We start from the raw sequence: 21,900 nt of genomic DNA, 5'->3' as shown, positions 1-21,900 counted from the left end.
TGTGTTTTCTTTGTTGCAGCTTGATTCTCTAGTGCATAAAGAGGCAGAAATGATTAGTGCTGTATTTTAATAATGCTCTCAGAAGGTGGGGATGTCGTTTGTGACACAGGATAGGGCAAGCAGCAGCTTTCTGAGGGCTACATGGAAATTTCCAGGAGAAAATGCTTATTTTCATTTATGCTGAGAAAACTGACCAGTTAAATAGAACGAAAAGTTCACTTAATGTATCTGTTATTCTGTTTTCCTTCCGTTTCCTCAATGGCAAAAGATAAATAACGGTCACAGAGTCAGAGGATGAATCAAAGAATCACAGAGTAGTTTGGGGTGTAAGGAACCTTGAAGACCATCTTATTCCACCCCCCCTGCCATGGGCAGGCACACCTTCCACTTGACCAGGTTGCTCCAAGCCCTGTCCAAGTGGCCAGCTGGTCACTGGAGTTGTAGGACAAAGGGAAATAACTGCACAAGGTAGTGCCAGGCTTAGTGTCTCTTTTCACTTCTCGTGTCTAAACAGTGGGATTATTTTAAAAAAAAAATCTCTCTAAAGAACCTCAGGTTTCTGTACCTTATTTTGCAGCTTAAGTGTTTGTGGGGAACGGCCGATGCCGCCTTCTGGTTTCTGTCACGGTAACTCACCGAATGATCTCCGGTTAAATCAGATTTAGATGGTTCAGGCAGCGCTCCGGGGCTGGAAATCCCTCCATGGCAATGGAATAGCACAGATTCTGCCTCAGTTCAGTGGCTGGGTTTGCGTGCAGGGAGCAGAGTGCCCTCAGCTGGCACCGGGACAGGGCGAGCCTGGATCGATGGCGACCGCGGGTGATTGATGCACCGCGGGTTCCGATCCGTGACTCGTGACAGGCGGAATCAGCACTTTCATCTTCCGTCATGATAAACTGGAGTAATGATGGGGCTGCCCTCTATCCATCATCCTTCTCCTGGTTGGAGGATTTTTAGGTTTTGCTTAAAAAATTGAAGGACCACTTGGCGTAAAGACAAATGAGTATAAGGCAGTCGTAAATCCGGGCTGGGAATTAGAGATTGCCCAGCCAGCTGAGGAGGGAAATTTGGGGACAGTCATGGTGTAGGCAGAAGACCTTCTAAAATAAGCTAAAATAAAGCTGGATACGTTAGGAAAGGGCATGGTTGGTACCTCACTGAGGGGTACCATGACTCAGGTGGTCCTTCCAGCGTGTATGTGAGGTCCCTGCTTTCCATCTTCTCACTGTCACTTGAATTTCACTCAGCTGAGCTTCAGTTATCTCATCTTTATGGAAGCAAAGTGAAATGCCCACGTCAGAAAGAAGACTGCCCGCTTGATCTGTAGCTCTCACCCCAGTCGGGGATGTCACTGTGGCCTGGTAAGGGGGTTTTTACAGAAGCAGGGAGTTAAGGGACATATTTTTCTTTCATCTTACTCAGATTCACAGGTACCAATTTATTTTAATCACTCGAAAAAGATCTGATACACGATTCACTTTTAAGTGGTCATCACTGGATACAATAGGGCATCAAGTTTAACGAGAATTTTCAGTGTATAAAATGACAGTGAAGCGAGTGGTAAGAAGATTGTGGAGATCTAAAAGCACAGTCTAGGCTGGTGCTGGCTTTGTAGGTGTTTTTGACGTTTTTCTTCAAAAACAATTTGAGGATGTTGAGTCATTTTAAGTCCTGAGTTATATTAAAAAAAAAAAAAAAAGGGGGGGGGGGGAGGGAGGAGTAGGCCAGAGCACAGTGAAAAAGATTGTATTTAACAAAACAACCAAACCCAGCAATTTTCATCTGTCTGATATGAAAAAGAAATGGCACTAATTTGGGGGATTATAAGTGATCAGTCTCTCTTGACTTTAAAAACTGTGAAGTGTTTTTTTAATCTTGGCTGCTGTCACTGGATTGTCTTTTTGTTCTCTTATGAAGCACTGCAGTACATAAGTGGCTCAAAGAGCAGTGTCCAGGTTTATTTTGCTTTTCTGGAGGAAAAAAGACTTAATGGAGGTGGACAGATGCAAAGAGAATATTAAACATGTTTAAAACTTGGACAAGCCATTTCCAAAGGGGATAGATATTACTCTCCAAGTCACTGCATACATTAAAAGTTTTTATTTGTTCTTCTGCATACTTCACCCTGTTGTAGAAGTTACAGGATACCCCAAGGTTTTCATTTTCCCCCCTATTCTTTTTTCCTGATTCACTCTGTGTGTAATGATCATATGAGATACGAAGCTCTCTGTCATTCTGCTGGTGGAAAACGAAGCCCAGGACGCGTTGTGGGGGTGGTGGTGGTTCTGTTGTATCACTGTGAGCAGTTAACCAGTTCAAACCAATTTAAAATCAGTAGGAAAAATTTAAATTTGGGTGGCACAGGTGCCAGGTAACCTGCAGCTGAGGGGCCCTGCGAGTCTGACGTTCATGGTGTGTGATCGAGACTGACGTTGTTCGTGTGCTTGTCAGAAACCTGGAAGGTGCAGCTTTTGCAGGGAAAAAAAAAGTACATGTGAGTTGCTCTTGGGTAACACCGACATCATCTGGGGAAGTGCTGGCTGTTGAACCTGCATGGCTCGCTGCTGGGGGCGCCTTTCGGATGAGGCATCGTGAGAAATTCAGCTTTCCTGGTCTTTGACGTGTTTTCTTGGTCTGTCTGTTGAAAGCAGGTGGTTGTTCTGTGATTTCTGACTTCAGCAGAGCTCCTTGGTTTAATAACGTGTGTCTTATTCCGTTTGTGAGCCTGAACTTTGGTAGCGTTGTTCCCCACGGTTACATCACATGGCCAGAAGTCTCAAAGGCTTTAGTCCCAGTCTTTTGAGCTGGTTTTGCCAAGTATAATCAGGAGAACGGGAATTTTAATATTCATTAGAAAATGAGGTGGTTAGTTCACATCCTTGTTGTCTTATTAAGGGGGAAAAAAAAAAAAAAAGAAGAGAATTTTAGGGCCATGGGATGACTGGCTCCCTTAAAGGGCAACTTCCACGTTTCAGAATAGTACATTGCATGCTTTTTTATATGTCTAAGTTTGGCTTTTCCTGTTTACCCTGTTGCAACTGAAACTGTTTATAGAAGCAATTCCTATGAAGCTTCCAGTCCAAGTGATTACATGGTACACAGAGCCCTTTTCTTTTGGGCAAACCAACTAATAGATTATTTTTAGTTAGTGGTTCATTGGAGCCAGTAATTTATTCTTGCACTGGATGTTAGGGAACACATTTTACACAGTGGTTGACTTTTCCCAAGAGGAAGTTAAAGGTATTCAGTTTGGCATGGAATTTTTGTACATGGTACACGAAGATTTAGGGGAGAATGGATGCAATTTTAAACGAGATATAATAACTTTGCCTTTTACTTTTCCACAGTAATTTGCTGTCCAACTGTCAGAGAATGCTGTATTCATATAAAAACTGCTAAATCCCTGCTTTATCCTCTGTATGAAGGAAAGCACTTTTGATTTCTGATTTAGGAAGTTAAAATACTTTTGATTAAAATTTGTTTCTGCACAAATTTAGGAGGGAAAAAGTTTTCTCACAGCACCGGTCAGAACGGGACAAAACATAAACCCAGGTGCCCTCTGGGTTCTCGTGTACAAAGTGTGGGTCATTGATGTGGGTTTCTTTTCTTTGTGTTACTTGCAGTTTTTGAAACAAAATAAATATTAAATATTGCTTGGAAACTCATCTTTGTACTTTGTTGTGTTGTACATCTTCGTGGCTCAGTTGGATCATAGTTTATTGTTTCTCTGTGCTCTACTTCACTGCTCGTTCATGAGCCTTAACTTTTGCTTTAAGAAGTGCAGAGTTTCTTGGGCGCCTTTGGAACTCTGGAGAGGTGCTAAAAAAGAATTAATCAAGCCAGGCCCTGCTGGCTGATCTTTACTGCATGCTGAAGTACCATTAGTTAAAGGAAGTGCAACCCAGAGATGCCTCTGGGGCAGTTTGAATCAGTTTGGGATGTTCGAGGGGGGAATTAAAAGGAATGTGCCTAGGCAGGAATTCTGCTATGGACTTGGAGAGCTGGATTCCTGCTAACGGTTTCTAACAGGAAATACTGATAAATTCCTGGTTTTTCTGATTTTTTTTTTCCCCCTATCTTCAATACATGGGATTTTAGCATTTTGTTGTCCTACCCTTAAATTACAACAGCAACAGATGAGCACCACGGGAGTGAAACCTTGGAGCGTTGTTATCCCAGCTGAATAGAGTCAAATAAGTTGTGAAAGACTTCAATCTGGGATCAAAGGGGAGGAAGGTAAATCAAACATCCAGCTTGTGGCACAAGAGCAGAATTTCCTTTCATAGCTGATTAAAAAAAAAAAAAAAGTTTGGGATTGTTCACGTTTCTTGGTGTGGTTTCACTGGAGTGCTTTGTTGTCACCCAGATCACAGCGCTTTGTATTCGGACACAGTGTAAACTGCGACTTGTTATTTGTAGCCCGTGTTGGAGAGTGTGTTTTTTGTATCCCTGGAGGTGTCAATCAAACTCTCTTGTGCTGGAAATGGAAAAGCCTTTAGGGCATAGAATGCTTTAAGTACAAAGTTGTTTATTTTATGCTGTATTTGCTTCTGGTTTTGCCTCCCTGCTTTTCAAAAAGAACGACCCGCTCAATATGTCATTCCAATATTCATTCAAGGCGTGTGCTAAAGCTTGTTTAATAATTTATAATGTACACTGATTTTGATGGCACAGTCTTTATTTGTATTTAGCTTTGTCATTGATTTTTCAGGACAGTTTCTGGAATATTGTTTTCTATTTGGTTGTTGCTGCAGCGTAGGCAAGAGGGTTCAACTCTGCTTGGGCTGGACACAGCATGTTTTCCTTCTGATCTAAAGGGGATTTTTAGACTGTAATGACTGTTAGGTGTAATTGAAGAGTTTTGTACAAATATTTGAACTTCCTTGCTTGTTAACTGTAGAATGACAGGAATCCTTTTTCCCATCTTTTGTAAAGCACTTTGAGATCAAGGACTGACAGCCCGATATTAAATAAACCGCCACGGACAGATCTTGAAATCTGAACCTTTCAAGTTAGTGGAATGAAGTCTGTGTGCACGTTCCTTAAAGATGGAAATGTATGTGTTTGGGACGGTGCTTCTCCAAGAGAAATGTGATTGCTCTGGATATTTGTGCTGCACTGTGCTTCTCTCTCTCCCAACGGACTCCGTAGTGACCGTGCCGTGCCGTGTAACTCCAGCATTTGGGTGGGGAGGCTGGTTTTTAAAAAAAAAAAACAAAACCCAAGGAACCAACCAGAAAGACCAAAAGCCTGGCATCCCTGTCCTGCTGCGTTCCCTCCCGCTGACAGAAGATGAGCTGCGAGTGCTGGGGCGCTGCCTTTGCGAGGCCGTTTTTAAAGCCACCAGCTGGTGCTCGTTCACGTGGGTGAGACTCGTTTCCTGTGTTCCCCAGGGCCTGGCACCAACTCGAATCCTTCAAGGGGAGAATGTGATGGCAAAGTGGAAGCACCATCTCCCCCGCTGCCTTCAGCACACCTTGCCACTCAGAGCCCCCCCGGGATCTGCTCTTCTGGTGAAATGTCACCAGAAACTGTGATAAAAGGAGAGGTGCCTTCCTCAGCCCAGGTAAGATCGGGGGGGAGAAGCGCAAAGGAATTGAAATGCAAAGGTGTCTGTTTGATCAAATCCTTCTCAGTTAGGAGTTTGAAAGGCCTAATGCCTTCTACTTTAGTCTGTTAGTTTTTCTAAAAGGAACACAGGTTATTTTAAAACTAGAAGTCTCTTGAGGTCAGGGCTGGTGCTGTCCCAGTTTTAGCCTTTTTGCCTTACCTGAACAGAACTTCATTCAAAAACCTCTGTTGTTTTTTTTTTTTTTAATATAACTGCCCTTTTTGTTGTAAATTTCTTCATTTGCACAACATTGCACACAAGTATATAATAATGTCATGAAGATAGCTGAGACCTCAGCTACCCATTGCTCACTTCTGGCATTCTGCATTGGGGTTTCTTGTAGCTGCCTAAATTCAGACAGAAGTGGGCTGGCCCTGTTACAGAATCAGGAGTTTGACCTAAAATCCATCATTTTCTGTGGCATTTCTTAACGTTTTTAAGTGATGCTTTAATTCTGTTAAACAAATGGGTGGAAACACAGATTTTCCTCTGCAGTCCCTGTAGGGTGAAGCGAGCTGGTCTGCCTGGTCTGCACAGACCTGCCGAGGCTGCAGCGTGGCTCTGCCTCATACAGGGTTGCCATCTGCCACACGCTGGCATATCGCGAAGGGTTTATGAAAAAAAAAAGAATAAAATCAGCTTTTATTTAGAATTTGGCCCAGCAGTGCCAGAGAGCATTGCATAAAGGGAGTTTGTCTTCTACAGGCTTCTCTGTGTGGAAAGGAAAAGTAGCTGTGGAGGGCTAAGGGAGAATTTTCCAGTTCTGTTGTATCTGCTGTAAATTTTCCACCCAGAGTTTCCCTTTGGCCTGAGTGGGAGCTACGGATGCTTAGCAAGACTGGAAACTGGGTGGTTACCCAAGACCTAAACAGGAATGTTGCTTACTGTCTTCAAAGCACCAAATCCTGCAAAATACATCCCAGTTCACTGCTTTGGCAGCGAAAGCTTTGTAAAGGCACGTAGGGTCGCCAGGCCAAGTGGTTGAGCCTCCCTTAGAGAAGGGGGGGAGGCAGTGCCGGGAGTGGGAGCTCTGCCTGCCTTAACCTCCGTGTGCTTTTTCCTTTGCAGGCCGCTTACGACAGAGTGTTGGCACTTTGGCAGTTTGATAACTCTGACTCGGGTAAGCAGAGAGAAAAATATTTCTTTCGGCTGTCATTGTTTTCCACCTGAAGACACTGATCTCTGCACGTGTGTCCGTGGTTCCGTTTCAGACACGAGTTTCTCCAGGCCCGAAGACGCAGACGTTGCCACCGATGGGACCTTCCTGGATTCAGCCCTGGCCAAGAGGCTGACCTGTGGCTTCTGCAGGAGGGTGTTCCAGTGTGCTGAGGAGCTGAAGGAGCACATCCACGAGCACGCCTTCTCCACGCTTCTCCCGCTGGATGTGGTCGACTGCTCCCGGCCCGGCCTCGCCGACAGCGTTCCCGCCGGCCAGCTCGGCCGCTTCCAGTGCTCCAAGTGCCCCGCCAGCTTCACTCTGAAATCCAACATGGACCGCCACGAAAAGACCATCCACTTCCACTGTAAGAAGATGCAGTGTCCTAACTGTGCCAAGCTGTTCCGAGACAAGACAGACTTAAACCGGCACCTTCTGTCCGTGCACTCGAGCGAGCGCACCTTTGTCTGTCTCTGCTGTGGGAAGGGCTTCGGCACCCAGAAGAACCTCAGTAGCCACGTGAAAACGTGTTACCTGGGCTCTGCCCACCTGGCTGGGTTGGAGCTTTTGGACAGTGTAGGACCAAGCGAGGATCCCGAGGATGCGTAGCTGCCGTGTCGTGTTATTGTGAGACGCTTCCCTAAACTAGGAAAAGCAAATTGTTCCGTGGTTTCTCCTGCTGCAAATAAACCTTCTACGGGTATCATTTCAGAGAGTAACTCCCCCAAGCTGGTCAGTTGATGCTGTGCTGGTTCCAGATCCTGTGTCACTGCAGCCTTGGTGCAGTTTTTGTGCAGAGACAACTTCTGTCAGTCCACAGAGTGGGCACTTTGGCTGTTTTATTGGTGTGCTCATGCTGTGTTCTTACACTACCTTCGACTTTATCAGTAGATCTCAAAGTGCTTTATAAAAGAAATGGTGAAGTTTTCCTCCTATTCTCTGGGAAAATAACATATCTCAGGTTGTTGAAAGTATTAGTAATAGAACTAAATAAGAGAATTCAGTTCCAAGGTCTGCTGTAGTGCTGTGCCTTTAGACAATTTGGGCATTTCAGGGGCTTTCAGTGTGGACTTAGGAGCTGTGGAAGCACTGGGTTGCTCAGCCCTCTAAGCTGTTTGTAAAGTCTGGTTTTCTATGTCTTTTAAAGGAGAAAAACATGCTGCTTGTTCGTATGTGCAACAGGGTTTGAAAGCTGTCTCAAGGCTTGTATGTTTTATTGGCATTATATTTGAGTACTTTTAGGACTTCTTTTTAAGAATCATCCTGGAGTATGGCTGTGGTTCTCAGGAATTCTGTACATTCTTGTGACTCATTTGTTTTATATACTGTAATTAAAATCAGCCAGGCTGAGTGTGTGTGGTGTTGAAGCAGAGGAAGGGGATCTTCACATAGATCTAATTGTGACTCGGGGTGTGCACACAGCATCAGTAGTGGCGGTTCCTGGTGGGTAGAAATCTTACTGTAATTCCCGTTTTTATTCTATGAAATTCACTTACTTTTTAAAAAGATTAAATATTTCTGTGTCTCTCGCTGTATATTTGCATACTAAACCAGATTATGGTGACTGTGAAATGAAAGTAGCATAATTAAGTGCAGTGCTTCCCAGCTGCTCTGTGTGCAGCACAGCTTGGCAGCGTGTGGGGTTGCTTTCCTCAGTGGGTGAGAGGCAGCTGAGGAGAAAAAAGCTTCTGCAGAAGTTCTTTAGAGTTCCTCAGGAAAGCTCTTTCTTGTCGTACTGTTGCATCTCAGGGAGACGAAAACGAGACAAGTTTAGTCGTGCACAAAGCGGAACTTGAGCAGCCTGGAGACTCCAGTGGGGAGCTTCTTCCAGAGCTGTTTGCTGTGGAAAGATGAGAGAGCCCATCGATTCCTGTTGCCCCTGGGCTTGTAAAGAGGGAACGGGCATATTCTGGTGCAACGCTGCTCTGCCTGTTCCTGCTGCGAGTCGGAGCTTCAGGGAGACATCTCAGTGCCGTGCCGGGGCTGGGAAGCTGGGGTTTCCCTGCCTGGCTCAGTTCTTACTCTTCCTTTGGGCAGGCTGCAGTCAGGATTGAGAAGAAGTTCGTATATAATCAGGGTAGGACATCGTACTTTAATCATTTAGGTTTAAATTTTGCGGTTTCTGCAAAGTCATGTTTATTTTTTCCGCTCTTGTTCCCGTTGACATCTTTGGCATCGGGGATCTCGGCTCTCTGTGAATGTGTGTAGTTTATAGTCTGTCAGCTTCCCTTGTGACAGATGTCAGGGTAATTGCCTCGTGATTTATTTTGCTCTTAAATAACCAGCAAGTGAGGAAGGGGAAAGCTGAGCCAGAAGACAGAGTTGCGACCAAAGGAGTCTTATCTGGAAATCTGGGAGCAGCGGGGTAGGATTTGTCTGAAATTGGGAAGTAAGATGCCAGCAAAAGCAATTTCAGCAACGTTTAAAAGGCTTCATTCATGTGATAGTTCGTGATGTTTCGTGTTTGTTCGTTTTTCTCATGTTTGAGAGTTTAATTTAACATGAATTTTTTTTTATCTGTAGTCAGATCAATTCGCTGTCTCTAAATAGAAGTTTAAGTAGTATTTTCCTTGGCCTGTACATCAGAGTGCTTCCCAACATCAGCACTGGGAATTTCCAGTGCTTCCCTTCGGGATCAGGACTAGGTTTTTTTAAGTTGTTAGAACCATAGGGTATAGCAGAGCAGAGCCTTGCTGGGCTTGTGTAGAACAGGTGTTAGAAGCAGGATTTTTTTGTTAGGAAATGGCATGGGAGGATGATGGAGAGCGTGAGTCTGACAATTAAATTACACCTCACTATTTATAACCTGAAGTATAATGGGCATTAAGCGGACAAGAATTTTCTCCTAAAGTTTGTAAACTCTTCATAATAACCCAATAAATGCAGTATTTTAGTGATTATTAACTAGGTATCAGTTTACAGAGTTAATCCAGAGCAGCTCTATCTGGCAGGGCATCACTAGTGCATTTTCTTCTCTCTCAGGGATGTAGGAACCTGTTTCCTTTAACAGCCTCAGTGAAATAAGTTACTTGAAATGACAATTCCAAAGGCTTTTTCCCAGGCATTGTTGTGTTGGTTTGAAAAACACGCACTTTCATAAATATTTTCGTGACGTTAAGTGCACAAATTTTTACTGGGGCACTGTTTGTGTTTCCTTCTCTGTTTCTTGGCGCTGTGTCCACCATTGACGGTGCTGCTGTTAATCATCTTGATGATCATGTTAAAGGTGATTTCTTAGGACCTTAATGCTGCTATATTTAATGCTGCTCTATCAAATACTGTCATTTAGACAAAGATGATGCTCATACCAAAGCTGGTATGTTGCTCATTAAATAGACGTACTGTGGGTGCATATATTTAACAGGACTGTGAAAATGTTAACTCTGCAAAACAGTTACTTTTCTGACAGTGCTGCTGGTTGTCAGGTGATTCCTTTTGTAGATACAAGGACTAAATATATGGCTATTTGGTGAAAAAACAGTTTTCAATAAAAGTATAGCTGCAAACAGTGTTCTGTGAGTATTTTTAAATACAAGTGTACTAGAAGCTGGAATGTTTTTCTTGAGTGATTTAAGCTAAATGCGGGCATGAGGGATCTTGGAATCGGTCAGTGTTAGGAATAGCCTTGAAAACCCATGGATGTGCTGGAAACAGGTGGTTTTTGGTGTGTGCAGGAGGGTGCTGGGGGTGCAGGTCGTGCACCTGACGTTGGGTGTTGCCTTTTCAGCTCTGCAGCAGCTCAGCCATGAAGTGAAAGGAGAGGTGTGGGCAAGGGAGAGCAGGCACCTGGTCACTTGGGAAATGACAGGCTCAGGTACAGCCTGGTGATGCAGGAAATAAGGGATTTTGTGGTTTTATTTCCTTAAAGTGCCTTTGCTTCGTGATCCCGGGATCTGGTTGCTGTCAGGATCTCTGTGTCAGTGTTTTCCAATGGTTCCACCCAGCTTGCTTACCTTGCCTGGACTCCATAGTAACGGGGTTATTAGAACTCTGTGTGTGGCCTGTCACTATTAATCGAGTGGTTACAAGATCAGACTGGAAATGAATTTATCATAAGTAGCTTTATATCCTAAAATCATAAAATTGCCACCTGCTGTAGGAAAACGTGGGCTCCTTGCCTCTGAGTGTGTAGATGAGGGGGGTGTCAAAAACCAAAGGAGAAAATAAAGCAAAAAATAACTTTTCTGTAATGTAAAAGAGAGAGTTTTGATATTCTGGGTGTTAAAAAAGGCGGTAAAATGTTATAAATGAGAAGATCAGTGTGGGGTAGGAGAAGGGCTGATGTTTAGTTCACCAACCAGAGCTTGCTTTGCTGGCAGGTGAATAAAATATTCCTTAGCCTTGGCTTTCCCTGGTGTCAGTGTTGCAGCCATGGCCCAGGTGAGTTGGCACTTCTCTTTTTTTTTTTTTTTTTTTTGGTTCTTTCTCTTGGGCTAGAAAATTCTCTTTGGAAATGTGCTGAGAAAAAGCAGCTGTGGGCTGGACCATCACAGGTGCTGAGCAGCCCAAGGCACCAAGTTAGAAGCCCAAGAACAGAATATAAGAATATTAAATGCAGTGCAAACTGATAATCAAAGGAAGGGTTTTTTTTTCCACAGAGAGGCCTATGTGTAGGATATGTTTAATTCTGAGTAGTCAAGACAAATGCTGAAATAAATTTTGTATTATGACAGCTTTTAAGATCTTGAATAATACTTGTAGTCTGTATTAGAACAATAGAAAACTTCCTAGAATACTTTTTTTCTAAGAAGAAATATTGAAATGTTTGCTCTAATTGTGCAAGGGGGGAGCTGTTACCTTATTTAAAGTTGTCTTTTAATAGTGTCAAGTGGTTTTGCACTTCTGCATGAGTGACAAATGTAGCTACTGTTCACTGTGTTTCACCTGTATTGGAATACGAGACAAAGTAAATTTTAAAAGCAGAAGGAAAAAAAAACCCTAAAAACCAGATTACATGGGCTTACTGTTTTTCCTTAAAAAGGCCATTTTTCAGTGTACAGTGTAACTCCTGGGCATCACCTGTGACATCCTGAGGACATGCACTGTACACACACCTAGTAGGGCATTTATAGGAGGTAATATTTCATTAGGCATCTAAAAATACTGCCAAGTACTACCTCTTTTAGGAGCCAGGTAGTAGGTCTGGTATTCCCTGATTCCCTCAGCTCTCCTCCACAGACTGTTTAATTTATCAAGGGCCATTTACATACACGTAAGGACATTGGGATCATTAACCAGAACTTGCTCTTTTTCCCCCCTCCTTGTTATGTTAATATGTTGCTTTGAGAAGTAACAATAATAAAGAGAAAAGTGGGTGAAAATTAACATAATAATGGGAAGCAATAGAATAATGAGAAACTGGAGATTTAAAATCATCTCCATGTGGACAGCCACTTCCAAACTTGTAGGAGTGGGGGGTTGTACTCAGGGAGCAGCAAATACTCTGTTTTCACCTGCTGTATTCTGTGTGTGGCACTGTTGCTGTGTTTTGGGGGAGGAACCAGGGTTGGGTAACATAGAGAAGAGGGGTGGTTTTAATTGTCCTGTTTCTCCTGGGTCATGCTCAGTCTCTGCTCCTTCACCGAAATGCTCCTGGGGTGTGTGATGATGTTCTTGCACCGCCCCGTAAATAGCACTAAAGCACGAAGTGCTGTTGGGGTGTTACCTCTACAGGCTTCTGTTCCTGGCTCCCTGCTTCCTCCACGAGTAATAGGGTTAAAATTTTATATCTTGATATTTAGGATCATTCTTTATAATAAATCAGAACTGTAGCAGGTTGCCAGCCCTCTTTATTCGCCCTTCAGCAAATGCTGGGCAATGTCCCTAACAGGCTTTTGCTAAATGTTTATGTGTTGCCTCGTTCAAGAGCTGCTCTGATAAAGGTACTTCACTTCTTAGCTTTAATAATAAAAGGGCAATAATGTAATGATTAAAATATATAGATGGTTAAGGAGTGAGGGTGTGATTTCACAGTGAACTAATTTAGCAGCGAGATAGTCAACCAGAAGACTGTTTCGAGACCTCCTGAGATGAATCTCTGTGTTCTGCTTCCTCTCTTACAGTCAACGAGTTCACAGTCATCAGGAAGAAATTCAAGTGCCCCTACTGCAGCTTTTCAGCCATGCATCAGTGCATCCTGAAGAGACACATGCGATCCCACACGGGAGAGAGGCCCTACCCCTGCGAGATCTGTGGGAAGAAGTTCACCCGCCGGGAGCACATGAAGCGGCACACCTTGGTAAGGGCAGGGCAGTGCTGGGGGAATCAGCCCTTCTGTTGGGGTTCAAAAGAAGAGAGGGCTTCGCCTGATTTAAATCTGGATTTTGTTTCCCCCCCCCAGGGTTTGACTGAAGGCTTCTCCTGCATTGTTTTTCCCTGCCTTTCAAAGGCCTTGTGGTTGGCTGCCTGTTCATCCAGAGCTGACCTCCTCCTGCTCTGCGAGCTCAGCTGGAGGGTTTCCAAGGTTTAGATTGGATATTAGCAAAAAATTCTTCATGGGGAGGGCTGGCAAGCCCTGGCACAGGCTGCCCAGGGCAGTGGTGGAGTCACCTTTCCTGGAGGGGTTTAACAGGTATATAGATGTGGCACCTTGGGGGGCACAGTTTAGTGGTGGGCTTGGCAGTGCTGGGGGAGCGATTGGACGGGATCCTGGAGGGCTTTCCCAACCTTAACAATTCCATAATTCTATGACTCAGTACAGAAAGCTTTAAAATACATTGCTCAGCAAGAATTCGAGGCAAAGCTACTCTGGTCTGGCCACGCTTAGTTATCAAAAGTGCTGTTAAATCTTATTAAAAAAGGGCTGCTCAGCTCCAGCTCCGAGGCTGGTGCTGGTGTCTGACTCTTCACAGCTTCCTCAGAAACAAAATTTTAAGCCAAACATTGGTTATTTTTCTTTTACAGGGTAGAATTAATTCCCCATCCTAGAGAGGGTTTCAGGCTTGGTGTAGAGGTGCTGTTGTGGGAGAGCAGACAGTTTCCAGGCGATTATTTCGGCAGCAGGTTCTGGCAGCGGGCACAGCTCACCAACCCCGGCCTTGGAGCACCGGGATCATCGAGGGCCTGCCTGACAATTCGCCACAAACCCCCACCACCTCCTTGACTTCCTTGCCCGCACGTGTGTCCGTTCGGATGAGTGCCCAGCCATCTGCTCTGGGAACTGCCTGCTCCCCGAGATGCCCCTTCCCTGTTTCCTTGGGGCCTTGCGGCTCTGGTGTTCCGGAGGCAGATCCAGCAGCGAGCTCAGTCCTGCTGCAAGCCCACGGGTTTCAGGATGGGTTACTGCTTTTGCAGCAGGTAACGCCTTGTCGTGCCAGCTGGTTGCCTCCAACATTTTATTTCTGAGAGTTTTCCCTTTTTATAATTCTTTTTCCATAAACTTAGGGTGTTGTCAGCACATTTCCCCCCCTCTTTGTTGGAATATTGGTATTTAGTCAGTTAGAATATGATCTTGCTGATGGCGTGGTCTGATACTGAGGGTCAGAAGCTGTTTCTGTGTTTAATGCTTACTAATTTGGCAGTGAGGGAAATAAGATTAGTTTCTACTCAGCTGCATCTGGGAATATGGTTGTCTTTTAAGCAGCTGACTGAACTGTTGGAAAAGAGGGAGAGAGGTGATCAGGTTTTTAACAGATATTCAGCCTACTGTAGTGGCAGGTGTCCCTGCCCATGGCAGGGGGTTGGAACAAGATGAGCTTTAAGGTCCCTTCCAACCAAAACCAGCCTGTGATTCTGTGATAATTACAAATTGCTTTAGTACCTGTTCTATAATTCCTTCTTTTTATGGTTCGTTTAGCCCTTATCCTGCACCCCTGACCACCTTCTGTTCTCCTATTCAGCTTTTGATGCCTGAAAATCATTCTTCTACAAGTTAAAAGTGAGTGATACCTATAGATCCAGCTGGATGACTCTGACCAGCCCTGTCCAACTGCTTTTGAAGAAAATAATAAAATCCAAAATGCCTTTGCTTGATGCAGTAGAAGAATGTCATGGGGACTAGCTCAGAGCAGGGGAACCTGCAGCCAGAGCACATCAGAGGCACTCCCAGGCTTTGAACACGGCTGGGACTGGTGAAACACAGAGCCTGAGCCAGTGTCCTGTGGCAGCGAGGGCTGAGGGGCTACGATGGGTCAATCTGTCCTCTTCCCAAACAGCTTTAGCTCAGCTGAGTATTCCAGAGCACAGGGTTATGGAGAATCAGGTTAGAGCTTTTGATCCCATGCTGAGGCAGGAGCAGGGAACTGGCATCCAGGCAGCTGCTTAAAAATATAAGGAAGGGCTTTAACCAGCCAAACTTTTCCCCCAGGCTGTTTCAGGAGCGTGGGAAGAAATGAGTTAAAAAAGGATTAGGGACTGGTGATTTGTGCCCCAAGGCTCTGGTGGCTGATGGGCTGACCCCAAATCATTGACCGCTGGATCCTTATCTGCTTCTACACCTCTTCCCAAAGTGTCCCTGAGGATCAGTTCCAACCACAGGGCATTGGCCAAGGCAAGTGCCTGGGCTGTCCCCGTGTGGTGTTAATATATAAAAGAGAAATTTATAATGTATATTAGGCAACCCTAAAATAGGCAGTTGGACCAGAAGATTTGCCTAGGTCCCTTCTGACTAAACTATTCAATATAGAAAAAAAATTCATATATATTTAATGTGTATATATATATATATATATACTCAAGAAATAAAAGTACCTGATGAGGCTCCCTGTGATGGAATTGATGAGTTCTCCCTGCACTGGTTTCCTTTAGCAGAGGAGCAGGTGAGTGGTTTGACAAGCTCCTTGCCTTCCATGCAGGGCAAAAGTGGCCAAGGACAGATTTCACTTTTAATTGGGTGATTTCTTCTTCTCAGAGGGTGTAACTTTGCTCACTGAGTAGTGAAGTGTTTGACTCTTGAAGTGATTTCTGGTTTCCTGCAGAGCATTTTCCCACTTGCCACATGTTCTGTGATAGCAGAGTGCAGCCTGAGTTATGGAACAGAAACATTTGTGACAAACCAAAGTAGTCAGAAATAAAGTCACAAGTGCAGCCAATGGGGTTTTTTTGGAGATGCAAGATGCATTCCCAGTCTTCCTGCTCTTTGGTTCTGGGCAGCAGTAGGATCAGGATGAAGACCACTAAATCACCATGACATTAGCACTGTATTGGTCAGGGTAGTTCTGCTCTGGTCTGCAAAGAACTGGTGCTTGGGGTTTTTTTTTCTAATTAAGATTTTCCTGATGTTGGTGCAATGCAGCTCTTGCACCCCAGAAAAACAGAAAGAAAAAGGGAGGAAAAAAAATGCAAGTGTTAAAAGTTCCTCTCAGAACTACTTGATGATGAGTGGGCAGTCCCAAAGGATTTTCCACTGTGTGTCACCATTGCAGGGCTGAATTAATCATGGTGGGTTTGAGTTCACAGTAAAGCCGGTTGTGATCTCGGGTCCCAGCGGTGGATTTACCTTCGCAGAGGGCATGGGAGCGTGTCCTTCCCCGCAGCTCTCCTTCCATCTCCCTTGGCATTAACCTTTCCGCTCATCCTCCTTCTCCAGGTCCACAGCAAAGACAAAAAATACGTCTGCAAGGTGTGCAACCGGGTGTTCATGTCGGCGGCCAGCGTGGGCATCAAGCACGGCTCCCGCCGCCACGGCGTCTGCGCCGACTGCTCCGGCCGCGGCATCGCCGGCCACCTGGACCACAACGGCGGGGAAGGGTCCCCTGACGAGTGTTACCCCGGGGAAGGGCAGTACATGGAAGACCCGGATGACATTAAAGTGGAAGGAGACGAGGAGATGGGAGACGACGACGACATCAAGTGGAAGGACGACGTGGGGATGTCACAGGATGATGTGATTTTAGATGACGACAAAGATGTTGACTCCCCGCAGGAGCCGGACAACTCTGGGGAGAACGACAAGGATTTTACCTGGATTTCTTAGGGATTATTTTTTTGTTTTGGTTTTTTGTTTCGCTCTGTTGTTTGTAGGGGGAGGGAGGGTGGGGAGGAAGGAGTATGTTGGAAAAACTTAAGTAGCCTTGTTGTCGTCCATGTGTGCAAAATAACTCTTGTGTTTTCTAAACAAGTCCTTCTCTGTTCCACTCAAGACACTGTCTTAGCAGTGTCGCTTCCAGCGGCACGACTGACTTTGCCTTCCCTTTTCCCCCCTTCTCCCCCTGGGAGCCCCCACCCGCAGCCGCCCCTCCGGCCGAGCCAGCCGGGATGCATGTGAGGGAGATGGAATTGCTGCAGGTGTGGGCAGGCTGGGTGAAGCATGAGTCCTCCTCCCCTTCCCACCCTGAACCGAGCACCGGGGAGGTTTTTGTGTCCGAAGCAGGTTGGTTGGTTGGGGGATTTTTTTTTAACACCTTCTCTGGGCTAAAATCCCAGCAGCAGTGGAATTCCAAGCTAACGTTGTGAAAGCAGATGGATGCATGCATTGGAGGGCTTCCCCTGACAGATACAAGCCTTTTGCAAAGTTATTTAAAGAGTTTATATTGTTTGTTTTTTTACGGAGCCAAATAGATCAAAAGGCAAGTCAGACTACAGCCTTACGAATACTTCTCTGAGATTCTCAGCTTCCAAAAGAATCGCCATCAAAGACAGATTGTGACTTTTTCTTGGACCTACTGGCATCTTCCCCACGTCCTGTCTTCCAGCCTTGGTTATCCACGGGCACCGAAACGCGTGTTGGTGCTTCTGGAAGCACCTTTTGCTCTAGAGGGCACAGGTAGTTCTGTACCTGTCATTCTTCTCCACAAATATCTCCCACTTCTCCCCCTTTGCTCAGCTGCCTTTTTCGTAAATATATGCAAACCGTAGCAAAAACGAGGCATTGGGCCAAGTGCAGGATGAGCTGGGAAAGGCGGGAAGCCAAGGTGAGGAGATCCCAGCGGGGTGGAACCTTGCTGCTCCCGTCCCGTGGACTGTGGTGGGGCCAGGATTTCGCCTGGGTACCTTGTTCTTCCTTGCCAATCTAAACACTCTCGTTCATCACTGGGAGGTGTAGCAAACGCCTGCTTGGTTCATGACAAAAACTTCAGCTGCGCTGGTTCTGTGTAAATTTTCAAATAAAGCATTTTCTCTTTCAATAAGAACCAGGTTTCTCTCCCGGAGTCTCCTCAGACTCTGTGGGGCCGCTCCAGGTAGTTGGATTCTCCCTGTTCATATCGGCCACTGTTGCCTTCTTCCAGCTACACCTAAATAACAGTAACAGCGTGTGTTGGAAGTGTCTTTGTTCCTGAGACGCAGCTTGTTCTACCTTCACTTCTTTGCTTCTGGTGCTTTTTTTAAATAAATAAATGAAAAAAAAAAAAAAAAAAAAGCTGAAGACCTCACTCCTTCCTTGCCATCGAGCAGTTTTCTACAATGTCTGCCACTAAAGACAACCCAGAAGCCAAATGACTCAAGGTGCTATTTTCCTCCCTGCGGGACAGAGAGCATTCCTGCAGGCCTGGTGGTCCCTAAGGAAAAGCCTGGTTCCACCCAGCAAAGGAATTAAAAGCATATTGTGCATAAACCCCCGTAAAGCAAATCATCTGGAAGGATTTAAGGCGCTCGGTGCCGGGATTTGGTGGAGTGCGGTGGGAGCTTCGATCCTGGCACTTGCAGGGGCTGGTTCTCTGTTCATTCCCTGATTCCAGCTGCATCCTGGGTTTATGGCGTTCAGTCTCTTTCTCTGCTCCTCACTTCCTTGCAGACATTCATTCACCACATCCTCTCTGCATCCATCATCCCCAGTTCACGCTGGCCATCATCTCCTCTGGGAGCCTCCAGCAGCTCCCAGGCTCCTGCTGGGTTGGTTTGGGGGGTTCCTCAGCAGTGTGGGAACGCGGGTCTTTCCTAAAAATCCTCTGTGAGGCCACGCCAGCATCGCTGCTGCTGCTCCTTGGACTGGGGGAGTTAGTGGGACTTTGTTGCTTTAGCCAGTGAGCATGGATAACCCTCTTCCTCAAATGTGGGAAGAGCAGAGTGGGTCGTGCAGGAACATTTTTATTAACCTGTAAAAATCCCGTTTTGCATTTTAGCTTCTTTTCCTTCTCTTCCCCTATTTAAAAAGCTGTAAAAACCCACCCAGTATGTCACGATTGGACCTTTATATACCTTTTGCCAGCGGTTTTGGGGGGGGTTTCCAGAATGATAATTTCCTTATCCCGCTTTTGGCCCCCTGGAGTGCGGGCTCTGTATTTATTGTCATTTACCCTGTAAATATGGAGGGGGTGGGCATGCCTGAGGTCCTGAACGTGCAGCCTCACCTGTTACATGTAGACAAATACATACAGTACTTAAAGATTTATCTGTAGCTTTGCTTTTTATATGTAAAAATCTATTTAAAAAAAAAAAAAAGAATTTTAAGACCCAGCCAGTTCAAACCCCTGGGTTTGCGTGACATTCCGATCGCCCATCCCCTCTGATTCCAGTGTGTGCATCCACCTTCCAAGGAGGAGCAGGTGTGGGCTGAGTCCTCCTCTTCCTCCTGCCCTCACCCTTGGGTGACTCAGTTTTGTAATTGGATTTACAGGGTGCTGAGCTTTGCTTCACAATTCCTTTGGAAATGCCGTATTATTTTCTTGTCTTTCCTTATTTTTATTAAGGGTGGGCAGAGGGGCCAGGCGGCGCCCAGGAGCGTTCCCCAGTTGTGCCACTTCGAGGCTCTTCGAGCTGAGGATGCAAAAAAATAAAAGCAATGAAAAAAAAAAAAAGGAGAGAAAAACGGAAAATCCACATAAAAACTTCTCCCAGGTTACCGTTCTAACCTCGCACGAGCTTCTGCCCCACTAACACCACGTACCAAATAAACCCCTCCTGACACCTGATGTCCAGTGAAGTGCTTTGTTTTGATGGAGGTGGGAACACAGGAATTAACCTTCTCCGACTTCAGTTCAAAAACAGGAATTTGGGTGCATTTTTTTTTTTTTTTTTTAATGCTGAAACTTTATATAAACTTCATCAGTTGCTCTGGGTGATCACATCCCTCCAGCTTCTCTCCGGGATCTCTCAGATCTACTGCCTATGCAAACTTCTGCTCTTGGAGATTTAAACAAAACCCCACTGATTCTGCCTGTTCTGCATCTCGTCTTTGTACTTCCCTTCAGGGCTTTGTATACTTCACTGAGGTTCCCTTTTTTTAATTTTTTCTAAATATATATATATATATATAATATGTGTGTGTATATATATACAGACTTAGTCCCGAAACAAATAAACCCCTTAGAGGTAAAATGTGGATACACTTGGCCTCCAGAACTTGCAGCTCATTTTTTTAAGCATTTATACATGTAAAAATGTTCCTCCTCAAATTCCTTGATTATCCTGATTTTTTATTTAAAACACGAGTGCCAGGAGTACAGAGCGTTTCGACCATGGCATGGAACAGGGGCTGGAGGTTTAGTCCTGCCTGTGCCCTCTGGAAAACATCCCAGGGATACATGGACTAGGATAATACCTTAAAGGATGGAGACAAACGAGGTCCTTTAATGTCTGTCAATTCAGAATTTCCAAAAATACTGTTTAAAAATTGTTCATTCCCCAGCTTTGTGTGTTTTAAGGTCACCCCGAAGCCTCACAACTGTGACTGTGTGGAGGCAGAGGAAAAACTTCCCTGAGGAAGTTTTGCAAAGTGACTGTCCCTTCCCTTTTCCTTCCTTTTTTTTTAATCAAAAATCAATGTTTTGGACAACAAACCGAGTATTTTTTTGTACGAAAGGAAACCCCCCTCCAGCATTACTTCCCCTTTTATTTCCTCTCCCCACTCCTGCCTTTAAACACTCTGCTTTCCCCAAGCGAAGCTGCGTGGCTTTGGGGTGGGTGGGTGTGTTTTGGGACTGATGGCTCTGACCCTGTCTCCGAGCACCCCCCTCACCCCCAACGCTCCTCCTTTTGCACATTGCCCTTGAGGAAAGAAACTCCATGAAAACGATGCAAAAACTGGAATTTTTTGCAATATTCTCAAAGATGATAATCTTAATTTTCGCTCATTCTGTGACACGTGCGACTCCTACGAAAGCCATAATTAGTGGTTCCTTTGATTTTTGTAGATCCTGAATTGTGTTTTGAATTTCAGTCTTTTTTTTCTTTAGCCCCCCCCAGTCAGAGTGCTGTGTGTATGCTTTCATATATATTTATTTTTCAACGTGCTTTAAACCTGTCTACAAAAATAAAGCTGAACAAACACAAAAAAGGATGGTGTTTGAAGATTGTTGATTTTTTTTTTTTCTGGGAATATTCTATATTATACTGACTTTATATTAATTATTATAAACCTGTGTTTGTATTGAAGATGTGTTTAATATTTTGGGGAGGTTGAGGAGATTTCTTAACCAGAAGTCAGTGGGAGAACATGCTGTGTTGTACTGATTTTCTGTCGATGTAGTTCAGGTAAATCTGAGTTTATTTTCTAGTTGCTGCCCGGTTCCTTGCCTGCCGGGGGCTGCCCCTCGGATAGAACCTTTGTGATGGGATTTAGCTTAGACAAACCTGCAAAAATCAATCAGTTTCAATAAATTGGGAAATTGCTGCTACGATTTTGTCTGGTTTTTCTTGTTTTTTTTTTTTTTTATGATGTAGTTACTTTATTTCCCTCCTCGCCCTGTAAGGATGGGATGACAGGGGGGACCTTGGGCACCACCCAGCTGCAGCCCTGCGGTGCTGCAGGGCCCTGCACCCTCCCCTGCTCTGGGATGCTGGACTGGGGGTCCCCACTCCCCAAAACCTCCCTTCAACCCCAGCAGGGAGCTCTGCTCACCCTCAGACTGGGGGTGTTTCTCCCTCACCCTTCCCCTTTCCAATCTCTATCCCAAACAGGCACCTCTTGTGGCTCGTTCCCCCACTCCCTGCTGGGTGTTGGTGGCAATTTCTTTATTTTTAGGGCCTTATCTGAAAATAAAACAACTCCCAGGAGGATGCAGAGGGCAATGCCATTCCTAGGGGATGCAGGAGGGGGGGCGGCAGCAGATCTGGGGGTGCCAAGGGGCCCAGGGTGCCCACCCTGCCTCTCTTAACAGTAAATAAAGAACAGGAACCATTAAAAAGAAAATCCAAATACTTGGCTTTTTTTCCTTCTGGATCTGACACATCACATCCCCAGAGGGGGCAGGTGGGGGGCACAGCACCAACCAACCCATGGGGCCAAAGCAGTGTCTGACCCCTTGAGAGGGGGGAC

General features: G+C 45.1%; 1 protein-coding gene across 7 annotated transcripts in view; it reads left to right on the top strand.

The window, feature by feature from the left end:
- ZBTB46 (zinc finger and BTB domain containing 46) overlaps positions 1-21,262 on the top strand; it is a 52,992-nt gene extending 31,730 nt beyond the window's left edge. For 5 of the 7 annotated variants that reach the window (XM_050314059.1, XM_050314061.1, XM_050314060.1 and 2 more), the window contains 5 exons: positions 5,394-5,566; positions 6,680-6,731; positions 6,823-7,134; positions 12,830-13,005; positions 16,294-21,262. In XM_050314059.1, the coding sequence (XP_050170016.1) occupies positions 5,394-5,566; positions 6,680-6,731; positions 6,823-7,134; positions 12,830-13,005; positions 16,294-16,680 (1,100 nt within the window). In that variant the 3' untranslated portion in view covers positions 16,681-21,262. Of the gene's footprint in view, positions 1-5,393; positions 5,567-6,679; positions 6,732-6,822; positions 7,467-12,829; positions 13,006-16,293 lie in introns of those variants that run through there. The other 2 variants (XM_050314062.1, XM_050314063.1) reach the window with 2 other exon arrangements.
- Positions 21,263-21,900: the final 638 nt, after the last annotated feature.

This window comes from Myiozetetes cayanensis, unplaced genomic scaffold (assembly GCF_022539395.1).
Source record: "Myiozetetes cayanensis isolate MyiCay16 unplaced genomic scaffold, myiCay2020 scf19, whole genome shotgun sequence".
Lineage (NCBI taxonomy): Eukaryota > Metazoa > Chordata > Aves > Passeriformes > Tyrannidae > Myiozetetes > Myiozetetes cayanensis.
The sequence above is the reverse complement of the archived record's forward strand: the minus strand, read 5'-3'. Positions and strand labels throughout refer to the sequence as shown.